Genomic DNA, 25,959 nt, shown 5'->3' on the forward strand with positions numbered 1-25,959 from the left:
CTTCAGAAACGTGCCACCTTGCCTCTCAGAGAGGCCGGCGTCACCGTCACTTTGTGCTAAGGGGGTCCGGAGCTGGGAGGAGCTGCTGCTGCCCTGCTGGTCCTGTGTCCGACTCCAAGTGCCAGTGGCAGGGAGGCGGCAGCAGCTGCGGTCTGTGCACGCAAAGCCATCTGCGGACCCGCAGGCCCTGTGTCGACTGCTCCCCCGTGGCGCCGGTGGTCCCCACAGAGGGGGAAGGTGGGAGACTGGCTGCCATTCCCGTGCGGGGCACAGTGAAGGCAACTTCACCCCACTGGGTGGGGGGGTCAGTGACTCCGTCTGAAGAGCAACGGCGGCGCTCCCTTCCCGTCAGCAACCACTTAACGTGAGGACTCGCCTTGAATCCTCGTTTCCTTCTCGCACAGAACAAACAGGCACGTTGGAAAACTCTTTATTCACATTCCAGAGAGAACGAGTATTGCACTGTGAAGACTGCCCACAAACCGGCAACCGCGCGCCATCCCTGACTCGTCCTCCTGCTGTAGACGGACACGCGTGCTCAGGGGCAGGCTACCCACTGGTGGTTGGCGCAGACCCCGCCTCGGGAGGATGCTGGACCCCAGGCTCGACGAGCCCTTTGCTGGCAGCCCGGCCCCACGGCCAACAGGATGGTCAGGACACGTCGCCGGCACCTACAGGCCCTGGTGCACGAGAGCGCTCACCTGCAGCCCGCACCTCTCCAGGTGACCAGCCTGGAAGCCAGGGCTCAGTGTCAGGTAAGACATCCAGTGTGCATTTGCCAAGGTCAGCCAGCTAACACGCCTGGGATTATCACCCTGGGGGACATGCCCCACCTTCGCTGCCAGGACAGGCAGCAAGCCGGCAGGGTGCTTGTTGACCTTGGCAACTAACACACCAAGCCTTACTCACTCCTCGGTTCCCACTGGGGACCGTGGGCAGTCTCCCAACGTGCCGAGTGCCCGATGCCCAGACCAGCAAATTGGTGCTGGGTGTGAGGCCTGCTCCCCAACAGGGGCCGACACACCCACACCAGGACTGAGCCCCCGCAAGAACCTTCCTGTTCCCCCCACTTCACATTCTGACACACCTGCCGACAGACGTCAGCAGCAGCTGCTGGAGCCCGTCCCTCCAAAGGAAGCCTTGCTCCAGGAGCTGCCATTAAAGACCTGAGTTAGCAGATCACTCGGACGCCCTTTCTGGTGAGGAGGGAACTGCCTGCTCCCACTTAGGCACTGGCAACACCCCGTGGGTGAGCCCAGGATTCTGTTTCCTAGGAAATTAAAAGTCAGACACAGCCCCTAGGGGCAGTGGTAGGTGGGGACAGGAATTGCCCCATCCTAAAATTAGGGATAGGAATGAAACTTTCTTACATTCTACCTTCTTTTAGGCATTACTCTTGCTTTTAAAAGTTATAGTTAGCATTCATACTAGCAGCAAAGATCCTTGATTTCTGTAAATAAAACCACCCCTCTTGGTGAGGGCTAAGGGATCCACAGGTACCCACCCACGAGCATCCATCCACAGCGGCACCAACAAGCATGTGAGGTTGATCTGTGCGGAGCAGGGACAATGGAGGGCCCGGCTCCGGCTCTTAGTGGTCATTCCCAAGAGGGACCTGTGAGTGGAGCTGCCGGGAAGTGTCACCTTTAGGAAGTTGGACGCGGTGACCGGTTTTCCCTGCGATGCACCCATGGAGGGTCACATCTGAGTGGGAGGAGAGGAGAATCGGGACACAGGGCAGAGACAGCTCCCAACGCTGAGGAACAACAAGCCAGGACGGGAAGTTCGATCAGAACCGTGTCCCATTCAAAGGACAGGGGAGTCAGCTTGAACCCCAAGTCCCTTGCCCACTTCCAAGTGAGGCGTACCCAGCGCATGACCTGCCGCTGCCTGCACCCACCCCCGAGCCCGCTTACTGACAAGAAAGGAGGAGAAAGCCCCGTTCGATGTGCACTGCGGGGCGACCAGAAGGTGCTCTGGGCGCCGACCACCACGAGGACGTTTTGCTCAGGAACGTACACACCCACCCAGCAGCCTGATGGGAACCTGCAGACCACAAGCACCGCCAAATAGCTGTCTGTTCTGGGACTGACCCCCCACTGACCCCCACTCTGGGAGGACGCCATCCTCGCACACAGCGCCCACCACCACCCAACGGAGAAGCATGGGACGGTGTGTCCCCATGTCCGCAGATGGCACTGCTGGTCAGCCATCAGGAGTAAGTGGGCCTGCCCCTCCCTGAGTTTATCTCGGATCCTCAGAAGCCTGTGAACCCCCCACACGCAGACTGAGTAAGTTAGAAGTTCTATACACATGTACACGCATGTCCCTCAGAAGGCCTGGCTGCAGCCTCCAAAAGGCAAGCTCCTAAAAACCGAGCCGACACCCGGCCTCATCTGCCAGCAGGCAGCGTGGCGAGTCCCGGAGCCACATAGTGGAAGTCACGGGGTGACAGAAGCACGCAGGCGCCATGTCCTCCATGCCAGCCACTCATTCCCGAGACTCTGTCCTGAGGAGAATGTGCCCCTTGCCCCAGAGAGAAGGGGACACCGCGCCTGCTCTGATGTCCCCACACAGGGCCGGGCCAGCCCTCTGCCCCACTGCCTCCTCCTCCTGATGCCTCTCCAGGCCCCGTGTGGTCCCGGGGCAGTGCTGTGGCCGGACGAGATCACAAATGACATCTTCCTCCAACAAACAGGTCCGTGAGCACAGGACACGCTGGGGACAGATGGATCCGGTCAAAGTTGCGCGGAGGAGCCATCTCCACGGTCCACGCAGGGGAGGAGGGAGCTGCCGCCGCTCACGTACTGAGCACCCCCACTCGGTCTGCAGGGCAGCCCTGGCACAGAACTGGGTCCAGCTGACCCCCAACCCTGGGCCTGCAGCAGGCCCTGGCCCGAGAGGTCAGTGTGGCCGCGGCCAGCACAGCCTGCTGGCACGACACCAGGATGGGGGACGCCACGCGGCCCCCTGGCTTGCGCTGGAGAGGGGGATGGCTGGGTCACATGCCAGCTTCCTGGGGAAAAAGCAGCAGGGCCACACCCCTCACAGGTTAAACCGAGTCCTCAGAAAGCCGCCCACTAGCCTGAGCAGAAGCACCCAGCCCGCACGACGCTGAGGCTTCCAAATCCTGGGGAGCCGCCTAGAGTCCGCCAGCCAAGCCGTGGCTGCTGCACTATCTCTGGGAGGGTGGTGCAGACAGGAGGGAACAGTGGACGGGAGGGTCCGATGGAGGAGGTGAGGGCAGGAGGCCCCGTCCGTGGAGTGAGAGCCCAGGGCAGGAGGGCGGCAAGGCAGGCTCACCTCCAAGACCAAGGGCAGCATCCACGCAGAGCGCAAAACGAGCGAGGACAACACTTCAGTCTTTTTTCTTTTCTTGAACCACAGCGGCTGCCCCCCACCACCCGGCAGGAACCCCACTTTCCTGGCCACACAGTCTCCGGGACTAAGAACGTTGGTCATTTTCAAGACAGAATGCTCTCGTTTGCTAAGCCCTGTGGCTAAATGTGGCATCACTGCCTAGCAGAGGGGATGGCAGGTGGGGGCTCACGACGGGAAGGGAGGGTCTGTGTGTGCTGCGGCCCCGCAGGGCCCACGTGGCGAGCAGAGAGAAGACTCGGCCCAGTGGCCATCGACCCTCGAAAGACACGGCAGCTGTGGCTCCGACCGCAGACGGCAATCCCAGCGAACAGTCAGTGTCTGCTCATGGGGACCTGCCGCTGGCCTGACCCGTCCTGCTCATACTTTCAAACTCGCTACCTGCTGGCCCCCAACCGTCACCTGCGTGCAGGGCAGCCCCACCCACCGAGGCTCCCCCTTCCCTAATGCACCACCGCGCTGTGCTGGCTTGGGGGTGTGCTGGGCTGTCCAGTTCCAAATCTGGTTTCCAGGGCACGCAGCGCGCACAGTGGGTCTACACGAACTCACGAGACGTGTGCTGCTGTGGCTGGTGACACGCAGCCCATGCTGGCGAGTGAGGGGCAGCGCAGTGAGCGGGGCTGACTTACAGTAGGTGACGAAACAGGAAACACACAGGGGAATCGACTCAAAAACACAGGAGTCTACTCAAGGCCACACGGAGGGGAAAGGGCCACACGCCCTGTGTCCGAATCCCGGGCCCTGCCAGGGGGAGACAGGTGGACATGGAGATGGGGCAGCTCCTTTTCTCTGCCCCCGAACTTGATCTCGGGCCAGGTCCTGGATCAGACGCCACCAGGAAGGCGGGAGGAAGCACCTGTGCCCCGCCCCCAGCCTGTGGGTCCCACTCGAAGCCCGAGTGGCCCAGGGCTACTGCAGCGACTCCGGGATGGCGCTGACCACCCGGGCTGCCTCCGTGGCTGCGGGCGGGGCCCCGAAGAGGGTGCTGGTCTGGTTCTGCTGCTGCTCCCGGAGGTAGGGCGGGACTGACGCGCTCTTGATGTGCAGGATCCTGGTGTCCATCACCTGGCAGTCGATCTGCATCATGACCTCGTGGTCCTGCCCATCGATCACATTCTCTGCAGAGAAGGCACAGGGGGTAGTCAACAGCACACGCAATCCCACCCACAGCGTGCTGGGTGCGAGCGCTGCACTAGCCACGTGCCTGAGCGGCCTGACCTCGGTTTGCCCCCAGACCGCCTTCCCAGCTTGGGGGGGCCAGAGAACACCACTGCGTCTGCAGGCTCCAACAGGCTGGGGCGCAGGAAGGGCCCGAGGCGATGGGAGCAGCAACTGCCAAAGGACTGGCGCCTGGTGTGGACGGAAAGGGGACCTTGGTTTGCCTTGGAGAGTTGAGCACAGAGCCTGACTCTGGCGAAGGCCCTCCTTCCCAGAGACCTCCACTCCTCCCCGGTCCCCACGGTCACTCCAACTCCACACCCCAGCCCTGGACTCCAGGGGCAAAGGGAGAGTTTCCCACTGCGGGGCTTGGAGGTGCAATGCAGGCCGCCTGCAGGAGGACACGGGAAAACCGCATGCACTTGCTCTGGGGACGGGCCCTGCGGGAGCTGAAGGCCCAGACAGCTGCTGCCTCTGCTCCCACCCCCCGGAGTGGACGGGGGCTCCCGGTCTGAGGGACAGGCCACACGCCTTCTCCCTCCAACGTGCGAGGTAGCGTTCCAGTGACACCCAGGCCTGAAACTGACGAGCACTAGGACAGTAACAGCTGGACACTCGCAGGAGGATGTGTCAACGTGGCTCCTCAGCTGTGTTTCCATCTGTGAGGCCAGAGCTGGGGGGATGGATGGGGGGGGGCGGGGCCGGCCCAGGCTTGGCCTGTGCTGCCTTTTAGGGAGACGATACAGGGCCAGCCAGGTTTAAAAATTAAACAACTGGTTTCTCTGGGACACGGCACTGCATGCACAAGTGGAGGGCTTTCTATTCCATTGTCTTGTTTCACAGACACTGTGCGTGCCAAGCAGCATAAATCAGAGAGAAGAAAACCAAAGTCTGACATCTGATCTTCCGACTCTGTTATGTTTGGGGACATGCAGCCACGGAGCACATCACTCGTGAAGCGGGGCGGCCCGTGGGGCCCCTCTCGCCCCGCATCCTCGGCGGGTCTCACACATGGGCCCCGGGAGGCCACGGTTCCCGGGGACGGCTATGCAGTTTCACAGAGAGGCGCTCAGTCAGCTCAAGGGGTCTGCACCCCACCGAGTTAACCACTGTCAGCCCTGACAGTCTGCCCCCTTTGTCTTGGGTGGATATTCTATTTCAAGCCAACAGTAGACACTGTCCCTCCACTCCCACCGACTGGTCATCTGCTCCAGGTCTAACGCAGTCTCCACTGAGGATGAACTTCTGGTTCCAAGCCCCACGAACTTCCCCTCCAGCAGCTGGAGCCAACCCCCCGCCTCCTGGGCAGCAGCGGCCGCATGTCCTCTGACTGGCCTGCTCTCCAGGCCCTTGCATGGAACTGAGTGCTAGAGTCTAGCCCTGCGCCCTCGCCGCGACTACCAGCCCTTTCTCACCTTCAGGGAATTAACTCTGAACACTTGTATGTGAGCTCACACTTCCCATTAGAGCATTTTCTCTTCCAAAGAGGAGGGGATGAAAGATGGACAAGCTGTAGGGATTCCGTCATTTCATTCCGAGACCTGCTGTGTCAGAGTGCAAGGTGCCACACACACTCCCTTTCAGAAACATGAAGCCACGTGTGCATGTGTGTGTGCATGTGTGCATGCATGCGTGCATGCTGGGACACACACCCCAATGACAGCAGCACGTGGACAGGAGCACGTCACACACGTTCTGGTTGTTGCTGCCCTCCTGGACTAACTCGGACCTGGGCGACCCTGCCGGCACACAGCTGTGTCTGAGTTCACCCGCAGAAGGTATCAGGGCAATGGGCCTGTGCGGTCAGAGCTGGGGACCTTGGTTCCTTGGTCCCTTCCCCACCCAGAGCAGCTGGACAGCGGGACTGGGAGCCCAGGCACTTGGAGGGAAACTAAAGCTGCAGCCTGACTCTGTGGCTGAAACAAAGGGCCCTTTGGGCACAGCCTCTGGGCGACCCTGGGCGGGGTGGCCTGGCTGGCTCTGTGCTCTGCCCCTTTCTGAAAGGCTAGGGACACCATCCGGATCAGGAGAAGACGACCAAGGAAGGAATAGCCTTGCACAGCATGCGGGAAGCCCCTTCTGAAGGACAAACTGGGTGAGGGTTCCATGTGACAAGGTGCCAGGAGTCTCAGATCACCCAGCACCGTAAAAACAGTTATGGGGAGACCAGGCCAGACAGCTCAGTTGGTTAGAGCATCGTCCTGGCTGGTGTTTCTCTCTCTCCCTACAATGAACTGAAAAACAAAACAAAACAGGCGCGGCAGCAAGCCTGCGGTCCTCCCCGCAGGACCCCTCACTGGGCGTTGACTGCTGCAGCACCATGCTGCACAGTGAGGGGTCATCTCGCCAGCACCCCTGCCCCAGGCCGCTCTCCGGGCCAGCAGCTCCCTGGCCCTGGCTCTGAGGCTCTGACCATGGCCACCCGCCCACTGTGGGCAGGATGATTCCCAGTGTGGCCTATAACCTGTGTCCCCGTGTGCACAAACGCCAGAGCAGGTCCCAGCCAGGCCTCAAAGCCCTGCGTGCCCTGGTGGCTCCGACAGGACTTGGGGGCAGGGCCAGGCCTCCATCATCAGCATCTGCACCCCAATGACCAGGGAACATGGGTGCTCCAGGCTGAGTGGGAGCAAGGGGCCCAGGAGAGACTGCTGAACTGTCTGCGGACTTGGTGGAAAAGGCAGTGGCTGTATGGGAACAATGGAAGCAAAAGGAAGAGAACGGAGGAGCCCTGGCTGGCAGTGGATGCAGTGGGACGAGCCCCGAGCCAGGAGAGGGGTGAAGCAGGAGCGCTTCCCACTCCACACCCAGCAGCAACAGAAAGGCAGGCTGCCAGGCCACACGCATGGCCCCATGGTGACCAGCACTCGGCCCAGAGCCCTGGCCACAGGCAGAGTGTCCGTCACTGGAAGCTTCCTTGAGGAGTGATGAGACTCCACCTGCAAAGAAGCCCGTAGGGTAAACTAATTTCTACCAAGAACCAGACGCAAATCCCAACAGGAGGTGGTCCGCTGCGAGCGCAGCTCACAGGACATACGGACACGTGAAAAGAAAGGGACAGACCCTACAACGGTCTAAGGGGCAAAAAATGGCAGGAGGGACAGGAAAGCGAGACTGCGAAGAACAGGAAGCGGCCGACTGTCCCCTCTGCAGACAGTGGCACTTGGCCTGGCTGCCGCACCCCGAGTTTCCAGGTTCCCACGGGTACCCCACACAGCCCCTCTGCTGGCCCTGGAGGCTCTCTGTCCACTGAACTCCATAGGCCCCTCCAGACCCACACTGGAGACGCCTCCCCGGGACCTGCATGTTGACCTTGTCCTCTACACCAACACACGAGTGTCCGGCCTACAGACAGTGCTAACTACCCATGTGAGCTTGGCTCCTGAAGAGATGCCAGGCACACTCAGCAGGGGGTGCAGAACTGGAACACCCCCTTCACAATCAGCAGGAAGAACGAGAGCAAGCGAGTTTGCTGCTTAGACCCACAAGCCTTCTGGAGACAGTGACCATGTCTGCCCTGAGGTGGGAGAATGAAAACCAATTTCCCTCCCAGAGCGAGATTCGGGCTGGGAGGGTCCCCAGACGGGCAGCTACAAGAGAAACCAGAATCTGCGCACATGACACAGGGCATGGGGGGGTCAGGCAAGAAAGGCCCTGGCAGAGAGTCTGTGCCGACTTCACACCGACAGGAGGGTGGGCCCAGCACCGGGTCTGCAAACCCCTGACCCCGAGGGGCACTGCAGGCTGGCGGGGAACCCCTGTGCCTCCATGAGCCGGCACAGAGCCTCAAGGCCGTGCACTTAGGGCTGAAGGGCTTGGATGTGGGTTCACAGACACGCGCCGCACACACACCTGCAGGCGCTGGCCACCTGCCCCTCCTAGCAGCCCCCACACCTGGCAGAGCCCAGGCTGGGCCAGGCGTGCCACTCCACCTGCCTTCGTGCCCTTGGATCTGGGAGGCGGCTGTCCCGAACTCAGCGGCTGAGAACGGGTCACTGTCATCTCCTAGAATCATGTCGTCTGAGGCGGAGACACTGGGCCCCCAAGCCACCACTGCCGGGACACTGGTAGCAATTTGCGTGTGGGGCCGTGGCCCCCACACGGCAGAGGGGGCTTGTCCACGACTCCTTCTGCTTATACCCCACGATGCCCGAATGCTGAGCACACTCAGTCATTCAACAAACACTGAACCCCTACCGCGTGCCGGTGTGAGGAGACGGCAGTGACAGATGGGAAACCCTGTCCTCACTGGGACCAGAGAGGCAGGGTTCTCCCAGCACCAGAGAGGCAGCATGAAGACTTCAGAAAAGAGTAAAACAGGAAAGCAGATGGATGTCCCGGGCGGCGCCCCGGTCTCAGGACTCGCCTGCCAGCACACGTGGCAGAGCAGCTGTGGGGACGGGGCCTCGGCTGTGGGCAGGGCCGGGAGTCCCCCGGGCGCCCCTGGGGGCCGCGGTCAGCAAGACTCGACAGGTGTCAGGCGGCCGTGTGGCTCCGGCTGCGACGCTGCTGGGGATAAAAGCACACCGTCCACCTCCTCCCCCCACGACGTGCCTACTCTGTGCCACGGCTGCTGTCCCCTGCCGGGGTGGAGTGTGAGCAGGACGGAAGCAGGGAGGCGAGCACAGCGAGCCGGAGAGGAGTGGGGACGAGCTCCTGACAGCAGGGCTTGGCGGGTCTTGGGCGGAAGGTCGGGGGGCCGGAGCAGGACGGCACCTCCCAGGGCACAGGCAGAATGCGGGGGCAGGCTGTGGGGCATGGGGGTGCTCGGGCCCAGGCGGGAACGCAGAACGTGGACAGGTCCCAGGAACCAACGACCCGGGTCCAGCCAGACCTGCCGCGGCCCTGTGCCTTGTGGACAGTCAGTGCAGGCACTGTCCCATGGGGGCGTGAGGGGTTAGGAGCACGTGTGTGGGAGATGCCACTGCTCACACCATCAACAGAGTGACTGGACCTGCGGCACGGGCACGGTGACGGCACCCAGAGGAAGCTGCTGGGAACAGGGCGGATGCCCCGGCTTGTGGTGAAAACGTGACCCGGGGCCCCCGAAGCTCCAGACGCAGCATGGAGACAAAGAGAAGGCAGGCGGCCGAGTCCAGCAAGCCGGGCACGCACCGGGGGACACACTGGGGACCACGGCTGTGTCCTCTCTCTCCTGAGACAGGTGTGTCCCAACAATGTCTCCTCCGCGAGGACCCTGCCCCCCAACCCCTGGGCAGAGCCACCACATGGCCACTGTCAACACCCTTGGACCAGGCTGGGGGTGGAAACTGGGCTGGTTTGCACCTTAGAAAAGGCCGGCCGTAAGCATTCTTAGAGGAACCTGCCTTACCAAGACTTTCTAAAAAGAACGACTTTAAAGCAAGAAGGCGTTGCCTCCCCACCCCTCCCACAGGCCAGCAGTGACCTGCCACCGGGGCACCTCCAGCCCACTCCCTTGTGTGCCACCCAGCAGGGCTCTGGGGCCCGCTGCTGGGGGGCCTGCACCCCCACAACGTGAAGGGCAGAAAGGAAGGCTCTGCCACGTCTGCACTGAGGGCACCACAACCTTCCCAGAGCCACGAACGTGCTCGGTCTGACCTTGTGTCTCATGTGGGGACCACAATGCCTGATGTAAGGCGCAGCCCCACGGCTGTGGACTAGCGGAAAGTGGCGTGCGGGGCCCTGCCGGGGGCGTGGGCAGGGCACGTCTTCTCCCTGGGGGGGTGGTCTGCACACGAGCCCACTGATTCAATCCCACAAACATGCGCTCGGCAGCCTTCACGCACTGAACACGGCGCTGGGTGCCGGCAGACGGGGCTGAGTAAGGCCTGGACCCAGACCAAGGCATCTGCGGCCTGGTGAGGGAGGCAGCCGTGTAAACAGGACAGCCCTCCCTCGGAGACAGTTACATGTGTGCACGGTGCCACGGGAACGAAGACGAGGGCCTCCCCCTCCCGTGCCCCCACCCAGCCTGGAGAGCGGAGGACAAGCAGGACCCCTGCCAGAGGTGAGGAGCTGAGCTCGAGGTGCTCTGCCCACTCTGAGGCGGGTGGTCCCCAACGGTGGGGGTCGGGGGGCGGGAGTCAGGCACGATGCCAGGAGGCACAGGGCAGGCTCTGCACGGCTGCTGCCGACCGTGGGGACTGAGGGGCAGGTGAAGGGGTGGCAGGGTCTGGAATGCACCCCGACACCCGGGGGAGCCACCGCAGGGTGGGAAGGGCGAGGGCGACAGGACTGGGCAGGCGCTCCTCTCTGTGGCCGTGGGGCAGCTCAGCCTCGAACCTGGTCTGTCCTGACTTGTCCTCTGGGGCTGAGGGGCCAGCCAGCCGTGCGGTAGACTCCCGTGCAGACGAACGAAGCGTTTTACGTTTAGCCCTGCTCCTCCAGAGAGGGAGCTGCCAGTTCTGGGCCGGCCGACCTCGCCACCCACCGTCACAGCCCTGCACTCTCTGAAAGCCCTCAGCACAGCGGCTGAAGAAGTGCGTCCGAGGAAAGCCTCACACCTCAAAACCAGGACAACCGCTGCAGACTCGGTCTGAACGACAGCACCTCAGCTCCAGGCCGGCATGGGGACAGGCACGACAGAGTCACCTGGCCTCGGCGGGACTGGTGTGTTGTGACCGTGGAAGGTAATGCTGCCCAATCACTCCTCCTGGCTGGTCACAGCTGGTCATGGCTGGTCACACCTGTGAGAGTGTGGCCCTGCCTCGCTGTGGCCTCTGTGCCCTAGGGCGAATCCAGCCTTATCTACCAGCAAGTAGTGACAGTGACAGGTTAACTCTCCCCCCAGGGCACCTGTCCTGTGTCCGTGGCCCCTGCTGTCCTTGCCAGACTGTACCAGGTGAGAGCCAGCACCACCTCCGGTCCCCATGCTGGAGCTGAGGTGTGAATGGGGTGCAGGACTGGGCCCCACGGTGGCCGGGCAGTCAGGGTGGCAGGAGGGACTGCGCCCTGGAAGGGAAGGAATGGGGCGGGGGCAGGAAGTGCAGGCGGGGGTAGGCGGCCTCCGCTGGGCTGTGAGGCCCTCACTGGGAGCGTGGGCATCGTCGCAGGCGAAAGTTGTGAGCCTTGTTGAACAAGTCAGTCATCCAAGTACAGTCAGAACCACTTAGTGCGAGAGGCCAGGACTGGAGCTCCGTGCAATTCAACAGGAAGGAAACAGTCTTGGTGGGATGGACACGTTCCCATCAAAGTCGCCTTCACTCTGGCTGAAGTTCCCCATTACCAAACCTAAGTCATGGTTGTCTTCCCTAGTCAAAGGGAAGAGTGAAGTAACACACAGAGATTCCTATTGTGTCTCGGAAGTGAAAGGCCACCTCTTGGCAAAGCTGGGTTAATAAACACTGAACCTCAGTGAAGAAGCTCTTAATCGTCATGCAGATGCGCACGAGCACGTGCACCTCGGGAGGAAGAGAACTGCGGGATCCGTGTTTCCTGGAGCTAGAGCCCCTGCCGACGTGCCGCCGCAGGGCGCACCCCCGGGAGCTGACGCCAGACTCTGGTGGGACCCTCAGTACAGAGGCTGCCTGGGGACCGGTGTCCTGAGGGCACTCGTGTCCCTTCCTCTCAAGTGTGGGCTGGTGCGAACCCTCTCCTCCTGAAGAGCAGAAGGTGACGCGAGTGACAGACTGCAGCCTCGAGGTGCGCTGACAACCCACGGGCTTCTGCCCCGGGCACCGGGCTGGCCTGCTCCGAGAGCCGGATGCCGCGGCCACACGGCTGGGATGGAGGGGGGAGACCGCGGCCGTCATCCTCCGTGTGGAGCCTTCGGATGCAGCCGCGGCCCAGCGCAGCTTTGGCTGGTGCCAACCCGCTGAGGCCGTCAGGCCTTCGGTGCCATTTTTAAGCCACTGTGTTGTGAGGTCTTTTGTTACAGCAAAACGTAGCGAACACACTGAGCTGCCAGGAGAGTTCACTGGAGCAGGTCAGTCGACTTCTTAACAGTGGTTCATCCAAAAGACACTGACAACGTCTGATGCACGTTTACTCATTCCATAGTAAGAAAATCTACCTTCACAGCACTGCTAAGTATCTAATATTACGATTGGCTGGAAGAGGCCAATCTGGAAGGGAAAGTCAGAAAACCCAAAAGGTTCGTCCTGGCTGGTGTGGCTCAGTGCATTGAGTGCCAGCCTGCGAACCAAAGGGTCGCTGGTTCGATTCCCAGTCAGGACACACGCCTGGGTTGTGGGCCAGGTTCCCAGTAGGAGGCACAATACACATTCATACACTGACATTTCTCTCTTTCTCTTTCCCTTCCCCACTTGCTAAAATTAAATAAATAAAAATCATTTTTAAAAAAGGTTCTATCAATGAGAAGACTCAGCTAGAAACTGAGAAACCCCGGTGCCAGGGGCCGATGCGAACGGCTGGCTTCCAGGAGGTTGGAGCCAAGTCTGGGGCTCGAGGCTGCAGGACGGGCCAGTTCTGAGATCGGCCGCAGGTGCGGAGACAAAGCCGCACGTGGACGTTGGGCACAGAGGTCAGCGCACAGCCCCCTCGACCAGTCTCCCTGACTCTGTGCCCCCGCCCCCAGGCCAGGGGCACTCGGGCTCCGCCGTCCCGGGGGCTGCACTCAGCCATGACAGGAGCACGGGGGCCCATGTGGGGGGAGGGGGACGGCCCTGGGAGAACAGCCCAGAACGTGGTTCCCCACCCGCTGCTGTTTCCTGTTATGTCGTAGGGTTTAGCCTCACTTTTAAAGAATTTCGAGTTACGTCACAACTTTAGATGTTTAGAAAGTTCCAGAAACCAAAATGTCACCCAAGACTAAGGCTTGCTCAAGAAAGTGAAAAGACAAACCACAGATAGTAACACTATTTGCAAGCTGCATACCTGATGAAGAACTTACATCTATAAAGAACTCCTGCCACCCGATCATGGAGACAAACAGTCCGATCTCTACGATGCACGGAGACAGTGCTCCAAAGGAGCAGTGCCGACGGCCCACACGCAAGACGACGCCAGCGTCCGGGCCACCAGCCACTCCACCTCCCGCCCCCCGCACAGCTGTCACCAAGACACACAGTGGCCGGAGCCGCCAAGGACAGGGTGACAGGGCACCTTTGACACAACTGGTGGGGGTGCAGAGGGCACAGCTGCTGTGCAAACTTCACATCTATCCCACTGATTCACTTTATTTACTTCAAATCACAACTTGTACCACTTCCCTCGCTGCATCAACTGAACTGACACAGGAGAGTGTTCCCCAATTCCCCACCTCATCACAAACGTGGAGAACCTGGAGCTTCACACTGAGATAAAACTTTCTAAAAGAAGCACAGCACTTGAATTCATTATCATAAATGCAGTTTAATCCACCAATGTGAAATACGGTACGTGATGGCCCCAAACCTACTTGAGAAGCAGATCACGGAAACAGGACCAAGAGCAACGATGACGCACTCAGAGAGCGTTCCAACGAGCACTTCCCCGGCCGCAGCTCGAACGCCACCCCCCTCCCGCACTGCGTGGGACACACCACTGTTGAGAGCAGCTGACGAGTACGTGGGAGGGGGGGCCGGTTCTTCGGGCTCATGGAAGTTCACTGTCATCCCGACTGAGCTCATGGTTCACTCCCTTTCCAACACACTCAGTTTAGGTACAGACACTCGCTGTCGGCCTGTCATGGGAGAGCCAACGGGGGACATAAAAGCCACCTGCCTCCCCACCTGCCCACCCGAGCTGACGTCTGGCCCACAGGCCACACATCTGCATGAGGGCTCCATCTTCCCAGCCACAACCCTTTTCAGAGATGCCGGTTCCTGTCCCCTCCAGCCAAGGCCGTGTTCCGAGGACCTTGCTCACTTCTGAGAAGCCCGCACCCTTTGGGCCTTCACTGACAGAGTCTGCCCGAGGCTTTCGGAGGAGACGGCTCTCCTTTCCGAGACGCCAAGGCCAAATTCACGGTGCCCCTGCTCAGGTGGTACCTCCTCCCTCTCACCTCCTGCTGTGAAGCTTCTCTGCCGGTTCCCAAAGCTGTGACACACGAGGCTCGGCCCCGCCCCGAGCATCTGTCTTCTCGGGTTCGGCCGTGATCTGAAGCTTAGGATTCGCAGCTCTGCCCACATTCCGTCAGGAAGGGAAAGGGACAGGGACTGAGAAGGGACTTCAGGCCCACAGGAGGCGGCCTCCACAGAACCCCGGGACATTCACATCCCAGGAGGGTGACACGCTGGGCTCCTGGGGGCAGGGACACCTGCACCCAGCAGGTCTCTCCCCGGCTGTCAGCCTGTGTCCTTCACAGGGCCCTTTAAGTGCCAGCGTCTGCCTCAGCCCTGTGAGCCACTCCAGCTGAGGACAGGGCTCTCACAGCCCCAAGGACAGACCAGCTGTTGCAATGCAGGGTACAGGGCCACCTGCGCACCTGGAGCAGGGCAGGCCCCGCGTCCCCAGCCTCCCCCCCCCCGCTCTGGCCTCGGAGTCCGCGTGCCCGCCTGCACAAGCACACGGCCCAGCTACAGAGGTGCAGGCAGTGAGTCCACCAGCGACAGGGCAGACTGACCATTTTCAGCACTAAACACGTTTGGTCTTGAATGCAGACTTGACCTGTTCGGGTCTGGGATGGGCCCGTTTAGGGAAACGACTGCATTTATGGACTAGGAAATAGACACAAAGACTCCTGAGGATCAGGTACGTGGAAAGAGCAGGCAAACCCCAAAACCAACGTCTGCTGAATCTGGATGGCGTGCCCGTGCCCAGGGCACTTGGCTTAGGCAGAGTGCTGACGCCGAGAGAGCTGGGTCTGTATTTCACGTTTCAGTAAAGTGCGGAGAAGCTCCTGGATTATCAGGGAGACTCCGCGCCAGCTGTGCCATGGAGCTGGGATGCGAGTGCAGTGGCTGCCACCCTGAAATGATGTGACCCCGGTGCCCAGTCCTCTGTGTGCACCCTGTTGCAACCAAATGGGGGGGGGGGGGAACTGCTAGGAGCCAGCACTTGGGCTGCAGAAAGCTGGCTGCAAAGGACTATTCGAGAAGCTCGGTCAGGGTTCTCTTAGCTCCTCAGCACCTTGGCCATAAACGAGGTAAAACTACCGAGGAAAGCCAAGGGATGCCCCGGGGTCGCAGTCTGTTGGGCCAGCTGCTGTCCCTGCAAAAAGCACACAGGACTTGACCCTGAGCTTGCCAAAAAGGTCTCTGGAAACAGACGCACATGGGTCCCAAGAAGCGGCCTGGTCCCAGACACGCCGCCAGTCTTGACCGCGCAGAACAAACACAGTCCACACTGAGTCGCTCAGCGCATGGAAAACAGGAGCAGTCGGGTCCCCGACAGGTCAGGGGCGCCAATCGGCCCCACGGGCTTCACTAGGTGCTGACCTCAAGTTTTCACTAGTTGAAAGCTCAGCCAGCCTGTGTGCACAGAAGCACATTCCTGCCACAGGGCGGAAGTAGAAGGGACCTCACTTCAAGCCAATGGGGCTTGGGGCTCGGGGCCGGGAGGGGCAGGGGGCCTGGCAGGCAGCCCCTCCGGGTCAAGGAGGAACTGGATCCCAGGAGATGCAGTGCACACCCAGCTGAATGGTGTGAGTGTTGTGAAAGTTCCTGCAGACCAAGCAGCTCATTAGGAAGTCAGATACAAGGACAAACTACTCATGGAAACATTACCCACGCAACTGCCAGTAAACCATGAATTATCTTCCTCAACACAGTGATACTCAGTGTCCAAGTCCACACAGGCAGGTCTCTCCACTTCGTTACAACTGCGTTTCCAGGTCTGCTCTGTGGAAGAGGGTTCAGAAGAGGCCACGCTGAGGGGGACAACCAGACATCTGGGAGGAGTTCAACAAGGACACCAGGTGGCTTCAAGGAACAAGAGAGAGAGAAAGCCAGCTGGAGAGCGGGGGGCGGGGAGGACAGCGATCTCAGTCCCTGGCGTGGCGGGCTTCCCCGTCCAGCTGCCAGCGCCGTAGATTTTCCCTCTGACATGTCGTTGGACCTCTTCCCTCTCTCTCTACTCCAGGCCTGCAGTGACCTCAGCCCGGCGGCTGCCACGTCGCCAAGCTCCTCGCTGCAGCTGCTGTGTGCTGCCTCCCCCTTCTCCTTTCTCCTTGCAGACCTCGGCCACACTGACTGTCCCCGTGGTATGGCGTATGGTCAGCAGGTGGAAGTCACTTCCTGAGCTAATGACCTGAGCCCCCAGACGCACCATACACACCTGGTCTCGTCTCCGCGGCCCCCACCCAGACACTGCACGTGGTCCCGTTTAGTGCACGTGGCGTGGGGCAGCAGCTACTCCTCCGCCCGCCTGGTGCTGTCGCTTCCACCCTAGAAGGACCCCGTGCTTTCTCACACCGCCACGCACCCAAACACAACGTCCCGGCCTGAGCCTCCCCGGAAGCTGGCGCGAGCACGTGGCACACAAGCAGAAGTCTGCTAGGAGTTTCTGGATGATGCTGCTTTCCTAAGAGGTGCCCACCTTCCTCTACTTTCCGTCCAAAGTACAGATGGGATGGCTTGAGCCGCAGCAGCCACTGAGGCCATCGGGCGAGGCCAGGGGAGGGAGCCTCGGTGCCGGCCCCTGGCACTGCCGAGTCAGCACTAGCCCCCGGGAGACGTCTCCACGCGCAGGGAAGCCCCGGGCAGCTGCACGCAGGCGGCGTGAGCATCCTCTCCTCGTCCTCAGGCGCCACGTTCCCGCTCCAGGTCCCAGCTGACATTCATCACCCAGACGATCACCTCACCGTCTTCTCACCTCTGACCCAACACCGCAAGCACGGGACTCACGGCCACCCAGGACCTACGTGACCTCTCTCCTGAACAGTTTCTGGGCTGAACTAAACGGCCCCCACGGGCCCAGACAGCCTGGAAACGCAGCGTCGGTGGCTGCGAGCAGAAAAGAACCTACTTTCACCCAATCCTCAGACGACCAGAGCCACACTTGGCCCCCTTGGTGACTATTTTCTCCAAGTGCAGCCCACGGGCTCGGGACGGAAACTCAGGGCTTTCTGAAGGTCTCACGGAGCATGTCAGTGAACGCTGACACCCCTCGCTGCACTCGCTTGTTACGCAACATTAGCAGACCAGTGTTTTCTGTCCAGAAGGCAGGTGGAACGTCACCCGTGCCTGTGGCAGTGGCCACGGCGCAGACGGCACATCCATTTCTCACTAAAAACCTGAAACGTGGTTTCAGACTCGTGCACCCGACTGTCAGGACGCGACTCCACAGCCCTGAATGGGATGAACTGCAACAGAAACACGTTGTAAACACACTTTAAACACAGGTCACCTGCGGGTCTGGAGGACAAACGCTTTCCAAGAGCAGAGGCGCCACTTCCGGGCACGGGCCTCCCTCAGCGGGAAGTGTCTTCCACGGGAATGGTCCCAAGGGTCCTCTCTGCGACAGCGCCCGGGGGAGACCGTCACCGAGGCAGGCATGTCACCATTCTCCGACCGTCACTCGGTCGGTTTGTGTCCTGCCCTTGTTATGTCCTCTCCGACTAAGGTGTTTTATTGCCAGTAAGATCTCAGTTTTCTCTGCATGGAAATGACTCGGAGATTAAACATCCTGACTGTGGAGCCTTGAAGTCATCTGTTTACCTACTCAGGCCCTTTCTAGTGACAGGGTGGAATCAGCCGGGTTACCCCTCAGGGCCACGCCGACTGCGTATTTGACACACGGCGGGGGCGGGGCGGGGAGCTCCACCGGAACTGTCTTGCAGGACCAGTTACTGACCAATCTGCTGCACTCGCGCCCTGAGGGGAGATCTCTACAAAGGGGCGACCATTCAAAAACTCTCCTCTATGTTCTATTTTGCTGGATTATTTATCAAGAAGGAAATGAGCAGTTTTACCACAACATAAGTGAAAATAATTTAAAAGTGGGAAATGCTGACTTTAGCGCAAAAACTTCCAGAATCCTGTTTTAAAAATAGCACTTTTAACTCATCGCCATGGCTCTGCAAACTGTCTACAATCATTTTTTCAAAGCTTTGTTAAACTGTAATGAGGGTTTTATTTCACTGCAATATTCTCTGGTGTGAAGACTCCCTCGGATGAAGGGAGACTCAGAGACCGTTCTGGGGCCAAAGTGGAACTGGGGTGCAGACCCACCGTTCAGCGCCGACGGTGAGCTCCTCATGGTGTGGCCGCACCGCCGTGCACACACACAAGGACAACGCCGTGTTGTCTTTCAGGGGCCCATCCTCAGGCACTTGGGGGTCCAGTGTCAGAATGCCTGCAACTTCCTCTCACATGGCTCAAAAAATACATGAATGCAGACAGACAAGCAGAAAAAGATGAAGTGTGGGAAAAGGTTAACAACTGGTGAAATCTAGGTAAAGGGTCTCCAGATACTTGCTGTATTCACCTCTCAAATGTCCTGTCGATTTGACATTTTTTAAACTAAAAACTGGAGGATGGAGAAAAGAGGGAACTGTCAGCCATGCAACCCACCGAGAGGCCGGTAGAGGGAACAGAGGAGTGGCCTTTGGCTTTGGCAAGAGCCTGGCGCAGTGACCCTCCTGCAAGAGCTTCTCGGGGCAGTGAGGGGTAAAAGCCAGGGTGGAGAGGGTAGGACGGACAAGCCACTCCTGCAGGTTCCACTGGGGCACAAGGCAGACAGAGGCACAGGGACTCCAGGTGTCCCCCAGGGCAGAGCTGACAGAACCAGCCAGCAGGAAGGAGCTGCTCTCGCAGGCAGGAAGGGCTCAAGGGCGGAGTGGAGACTCTGACCTCAGAGGAACTGGGACACGGATCCACAGGGACGGAGTGGCCTCAGAGGACGGTGACGGTGCTGACAGTGATGGCGGGGACTGAGTGGCCCCCTCACTGTGGCTACACGACCTGAAGCACCTTCCCCGACTCGAGTCTTTCCGCACCTCTGAGAGGGAGGGCAGTGTCACTGTCACCTCCCCAGGCAGACGAGGAGGCCCAGCAACACCCAGCCCAGCCTGGTGGAAGGCGGGCACCCACGTAGGCGAGGGTGGAAGTGGCCTGGAATACGCCAGCAGGCCGGGCTGCTGGGGGTTTAAGGAGAGAAGGACAGGCTTCCTCTTTGGGGACAGCTCCTTGGGGTTAACAGCTCTGCTGGCCTGGCAAGGCTGCTGCCAGCGATTTCCAGCTAAAGACAGAGAGGACAGCTGGGTTCAGCAAGCGTGGGATTTTCACAGACAAGTGGGACGCAGGACAGAATTAGCCAGTGGGGAAGAAGAGGGGCTGAGGAGGGGCATGGAATCTAGCCAGGTACAGAGGCACACCTTTCCACAGTGGGCACGAGGGACACAGAAAAAGTGGTAGGGTCAGAGGACAAAGGTCATGAGGTCAGGAGTGGGTGAGGTAGCGCAGGGCTGGCAGAGACGTGTGGGGTCAGCAGGGGGCAGAACACAGCAACCAGGAAGGAACAGAGGTCCGTCACACACCTGAAGGATTCAAGGGACATGGCAGAGGACGGGGGAGACGGTGTGGAGGCTGCAGTCGGGCAGGGACTCGGTCCCCTCCCCCCACGCCTTGGGCTCAGGGAGCCTCAGGTGGGAGCAGCAGCCTGTGGGAGGTGGGGCCTGAGGACGGCCCCCCGGTGTGCACACAGCCTGTGACTCCTGAATTGGAACCTGAACTTTCCTAATAGGTTACTATGCCCTAAAGAGAAAAAACAAAACTATTTACAGAGAAATCCAAACCATATTAAAAAGGAAATGAGCCTCCAATGATTGTACTTTTCAAACCCATGAAACGCTTGTTTTCAGAAATCAGTCCCCTGGCCAAGACAAGCAGAGCTGAACAGCATCGCACTGTTTCTGGCTTCAGAGAGACGGGTGCGCTCACGGCTCCCGCACCCTCCTGCGAAAGGGCCACCATCACAGCAATGAGGCCACACGAGCACTGCCTGGCTGCGGCGGAAGATGGGAGCCTTTTGGAGCCAGAGACGCTGACTCCGGCTCACATGGAGAAGCCCAGGGGCCGGCGCCGGAGAACAAGGCTGTTTCCTGAGCCTGTGGTCGGGGGGCGTGAGATGCACACCCGGGGTCAAGGCTGCGCCTTCACTGCAGGAAGAAGACGTGCTCCTCAACCTCACAGTTTTGGTTTTCAAGTGGACGGGGCCAACTGAGAGCTAGTCCAAGGGCTCTCCTGTCTGCCTTCCTCAGACCCCAGGAGCCTCTGACACCACACAGAGTTCCCGGGGGTCCCGGTGCTCTGACACGGGGCCCGAGGCGGCGGCGGCCCCCGCTTTCCCGTCGGTGTCAGAGCCCGTCTCGTGAGAGCCCAGCACAGGCACCAGAGCAGCGGTGAGCAGGCCCTGGCCTGCAGCAGCAGGAGGAAGTCGGCCCCCGCTCCATGGGAACACAGCTTGAAGCAATCTCTCCTTCGCTGCATTTCTGTAGTGCTTTGTATGTTCCCACGGGGCTCGCTTTCTGGAGTAGAAATTTCTGTTTCTCTTATTTTTCCCTTCTCGAGAATGTTAAACAAGTGCTCTCTGCCTTAACATCTTCGGATAGTCTTTCTTTTTCTAAATCCTTACCCAAGGATAAGTTTATTGATTTTAGAGAGAGAGGAAGGGAAAGAGGGCAGAGAGAAACACCAATCAGTTGCCTCCCATATGCGCCCCGACCAGGGATTGAACCTGCAACCTTTGGTGCATAGGACTACACTCCAACCAACTGAGCCACTGGCAGAGCCATCTCCGGACGGTCTAAAAGTGCTACCGTCCGACTCGCACACTAGTTAACAGCACTAACACACAAACGCAACACAACACTGCCAGTGCCAAGTTCTTTGGTATAACGGATTAAATACAGAGAGACTTCTGAGGACTGGTCTGGAAATGATACTGCCATGTGCATAATGCCAGAAACTGCTCTGAGTTCTCAAACACAAACCCCAAGGTCCCTCTTGGGGCTTTCATTTGGCATCTGAACCCAAAAGGTCCCAGGCGCCAAGTCTGCAGACAGTCAGCATGCTAACTTTTCCAATATGACAAAAAAAAAAAAGCACTGGTTTTTTCTTTTAAAAATGTATTAATTTAAAAAGTAACTTTAAGTCTAATACTTAAAAATAGTATAAAATTTAAAAATAATATCTTGTGAAAATAGTGGAAAATGCTTCACAGTCAACGCGTGGATATGCACGTGACCAGCTGAACCCTGCAAGTGTCTCTCGGCCGACCCAGAGAGCCTCGGCCCCGCCAAGCGCTCTCACGCCATCCGTGACCCAGGACAGCCACTCACCACTGACGTTCATGGCGGGCAGCACGATCGACATCTTCGGTCTTGCGGTCTTGTTATGGGTGGTCGCTGGCAGCAGCAGGTGATCCTAAGGGCGACAACAAACAATCTGTTAAACACGGGCCCAGTTCTGCAACAGGCCGAAGTCAGGGCGTCCAAGAGGCCAACATTCGGGGCGGTTGACCTTGATCTACGGACGATGGACATCAGGGCGTCTCGCCACTGCTTCACTCATGGTGCAGCAAACAGGTATGGAATGGGCGTCTATCACTCCGGACAGAACGCTGGAACACCCCAGGTTCTGGTGGGGCGCTCGCTGCGGGACACCAGGGAGAGTGCTGGTCATGTGGTCAGATTAAAAGATTTTAATTGTGGTTCTGCCACAAAACAGGTTCTGATCCAGGATCCGGGTCTGTCTCCAGCCCCCAGAAATGAGGAGCCAGTCCAGACAAAGTCAGAGCCCTGAAGTTATCGACCCAACAGTCATTCTCAAACTTCTTTTTAGGAAGACAGACGTCTTCCCCCCCACAAGAAACCCATGATCCCAGATCACCACCACACACGGCAAGACGGAAGCAGGGCCCGGGCCTGGCTGTGCCACTCAGCCTCTGCGTCCCTGTGAAGCAGACACAGGTGACAGGCTTCCGTGTCCGCGTGACCAAAGAGGGTGCACAAGGCTCGCTCTTAAACAGCAGAAACGCGTGTTGAGCACCAACCACAAGTAACGCTGCCGGCCCTCAATGCTCCCCGGGGGGCCAGGGCCTCCGAGGTTTCAGTCCCGCCACACACACGGAAAGTGAGAGCAAGCCCAGAGGAGCGTGGCTGTCCAAAGGCAGGCGTGAGTGTTCGAAAAGGGTCGTACCTCACAGGTACTCCAAGGCTGAGTATGACTTACGACTTGGGTATTAACTACTGTTTTCAAGAACTCCTTTTTCCCACCAAAAGCAACAAAGTCACAACGAAAAGACACGAAGGTACATGACGTTTCCATGGGGGGGTCAGGACAATCCAGACGCCTCGGAGACGTGCACTAACCCTCCAGCTTCCAGTTCCTTTGTTCATCTGCCTCATCGTCACTTCACACACTTGCTACACAGGACTCACCAACACGGAGGCCAGGACATGGCAGAGAGTGAGAGGAACTCAGCGCAGCCTAGTTCAAAACCCATGTGATTACGAAATGTAACTGTCAGCAAAGCTAAGGAAAAATCTAGAACATGAAAACACACAGAGATGAACACACATGAAAAGAACTGGAGAGCCGACATTTCCAGTAACTGAGTGCTTTGCCTCATGTGGGGCAACATTTCCCAGAGAACACATTTTCTTAAGGGGTGAAGAGTGAACCTGGCTGAAGGTCCCAGCCTTGCAGGAGGCGGTGTTTTAATGCATCATTAGACACCAGTTTCTGAGAGTAAGATAACATATGACAGTCAGGAAAAACCAGCTTTTGCTGAGCTTCATGCCACGAAACTTACAAATCCTACAATTAAAACATAACTGAATGAGAAAACAAACCGACACACTTGCAAGCCCCCAATTACAGCTGCTGTAAAAATAAACAGTTACATGCCGCTGGCCATGGGTTAAGAAGGTCAAGTTCAGCCTTAAGTCTGAGTTTGCAGCTGAGGTCTGGATGCAGTACTGAAGCTCAGTCTTCCAACATCATTTCCTCAACACAGTCTCTCCTACTTTCTCTTCATTAAATTTCAAACAAAGGGGTCGCTTCTGCAGAAAAAACACAAGCCCCACACATTATTATCTACAAAAAAGAAGGCTCACATATGGAACGTGGCCAGGAGCCCCTCCACAGGGAGGGTCTGGCTGTGCTGAAACCCCTGGGTTTCGTGTGATTGGGGTCCCTTTTACAACCAAAACTAAGTTACATTTCACACAATCTTAGAGATTAATTTCAAATTTCTCTAAGTTTCCTGTAATTGAAAATATTACAGCCTGTTCTGGTTTAGAAACATTTCAACTTCTCTTGAATTTCACAGCAAAAATAACTTCGTAGGGCATGTTGATTTGTGGTATTCTGCCAGGGTGCGTATTTCTAGAATGTCTCTTTTAACCTCGACAGCTGACGGTGAGGTGGGGGCGGGGGGTGGCCATACAGGGGACAGGAGAGGCTCCGCTTCAGATCCCCCCTCCTCACACACGGCAGGACTGATGCCCTCGGGTGCCCCACATTTCTTCATCTGCAAGATTAAGGGGCAAGAGTGCATCTCTCCACCCCAGAAACCTAAATTGGAAACTACGGATTTACTCAACAACTCCAAAATGCTTCACACTTTGAAAGCACTGTTATTTGAAGCTGACGTAAAACTCCATGAAGTGAGATTAAGTAAATGCTGACGGGCATGGCCCAACTGTGAGAGGGACCCGCTTCTGGTGGTGGGTTCACTTCTGCTCACTGCTCCCGCCTGCTTTCCACGGTGACTAGGCCGCACAACCCGCTCTGTGAAAGAGGCCACTGAGGCCGCCACCTGCCCAACAGGACCACACGCTCAAGCTACTGGGATTTCAAAGCTTCCCTGACCCAAGTCTGCGGAGTGACCTCGAGGAACCTGAAGACAGACCACCACGAAGCAGCAGAGAAGAGACCTACAAATGTGCAGGTGCCACTCGGGGATCTGAGGTGGGGGTGACCCCCGACACGGGGTACGGAGCCCCCACTTCCCGGGACAGCCTCAGTCGCCCCACGTGGGCAGGTGCTGATGTGTCAGGCAAGGCTGGCCCAGCACCTGTTTCTGTGACTGACTGAGTTCTTTGTGTTTTCAAAAGATCAGTAATTTAAAAAAAACCAAAAAACCCTGATGTCAATGCACAATAGCATCTTTCAGAAATGTCTTAATGTTAACAGGAAGCGGAGTTCCCTCCTACTCACCACGAAGTAGGGAAGCAGGAATTGTTTTCTTTAGAGAGGCAATTAAATGCTCTTCTTCAGGGCGGGGGCTGGAAGGCACTGAATAATAAAACGATCGCAGATCCCTGGCCGGTGCCACCAGGGAGACCCAAGTCCAGAGCAGCGTGAAGCCCGGCTCTCGACGCCCAGAGGCCCCAGTCCCCTCCTTCCCCACACTTTCCTCAAAGCCCTGCCTCTGACCACAGCCTCGCGGGTGCGCTGGGCAGCCTTCGGAACCCTCCGAGTCAGAGAAAGGGGGTTTCTCTATGGCTGTCTGAACCTGAAGATTTCAGTCAAATAAAATGATAATACTGGTAAGACTGGATTTAAATACAAATGTTTATCCTCTACAAAAATATGCATAATCCATGTTGTCGTGATGTAAAAACATTATGTATGTTCTTAAATAAATGAAACCCACATGAATACTTTGTTAATTTCACTGAACTAGTGGGTTATGGGTGATTTCTCTCTGTTTATTTTACAAATTTCAGAGCAACAAGATGGTCCTTCTGAAATTAAAAAATATTTAAAACTTACCACAATTATCTATTAATGGTTGAGATCGTATGGTAAAAATCCTGTATAAACATGAAAACTCCATAGACTATTTTTTAAAATGTTGCCTTGAGAAGCCAAAAATTTATAAACAATTCAGTAATTTTTAAAAAGTGAAGCTCCACAGCTTAAGAACTTTGAAATTAAGCCTCTTTTACTCAAGAAAGGTATTTCACTCGGTTCTAAAGCCAGATCTACCAACTTAGAGTTTTCAATCGAATCTGAGTCAGTAGCTCTCATGAATTACAAAAGGAATTTAAACTGTATTTAACTTCAAAATGAATTTTCAAAACCATTTCTTAACAGCAAAAATCAAAATACACACTCTCAATTCAGCTGTTTTTTTTTAAAGGAAAAGAGGGATTTAAGTACTAATAATAGGGAAATGATTTATATTGGGTATTATGTTTTTATAACAGTTTATAAGATATGTTTATTATTATAAAAGATTTTGCAACCATTTGCAAGAAAGGGGAAAACCACAAAGGGCTTAGTTTTTGCAGAAATAGGAACTTCATAAAAGTAGTCCAGCTCTACTTGGGCTTGATTTAGTGAGAACAGAGGAAATGCAAATACCAAAGGTCTGTAACTACTAAGGACACGCCCCTTTTCCTGGTCAGAGGCATGCCTGCGTATTAGAGACTTTGTTTCCATCTGGCCTAGGATTTGACAGTTTAAGAGTAAAAGGAACAAGCCTCAGAACAGACACTTCACACCTCAGAGAACTAACTGTAGTGGGAATCCGAGCAGGCCGGGCCCTGCCTGACACTGTCCGCCCTCACCTGTGCACCAGCGCAGCTGCCACCGGGTGTGAACGCACCTG

General features: G+C 57.6%; 1 protein-coding gene across 2 annotated transcripts in view; it reads right to left on the reverse strand.

Moving 5' to 3' along the window:
* Positions 1–414: 414 nt before the first annotated feature.
* ATF6 (activating transcription factor 6) overlaps positions 415–25,959 on the reverse strand; it is a 92,620-nt gene continuing 67,075 nt past the window's right edge. For both annotated transcript variants that reach the window (XM_037150217.2, XM_053659343.1), the window contains exons 16-17: positions 21,677–21,761; positions 415–4,496 (exon numbers count right to left, since the gene is read on the reverse strand). In XM_037150217.2, coding sequence (XP_037006112.2) covers positions 4,288–4,496; positions 21,677–21,761 — 294 coding nt within the window. In that variant the 3' untranslated portion in view covers positions 415–4,287. The remainder of the gene's footprint in view (positions 4,497–21,676; positions 21,762–25,959) is intronic.

This window comes from Artibeus jamaicensis, unplaced genomic scaffold (genome assembly GCF_021234435.1).
Source record: "Artibeus jamaicensis isolate MK-2021 breed Jamaican fruit bat unplaced genomic scaffold, CSHL_Jam_final scaffold_625, whole genome shotgun sequence".
Taxonomy (NCBI): domain Eukaryota; kingdom Metazoa; phylum Chordata; class Mammalia; order Chiroptera; family Phyllostomidae; genus Artibeus; species Artibeus jamaicensis.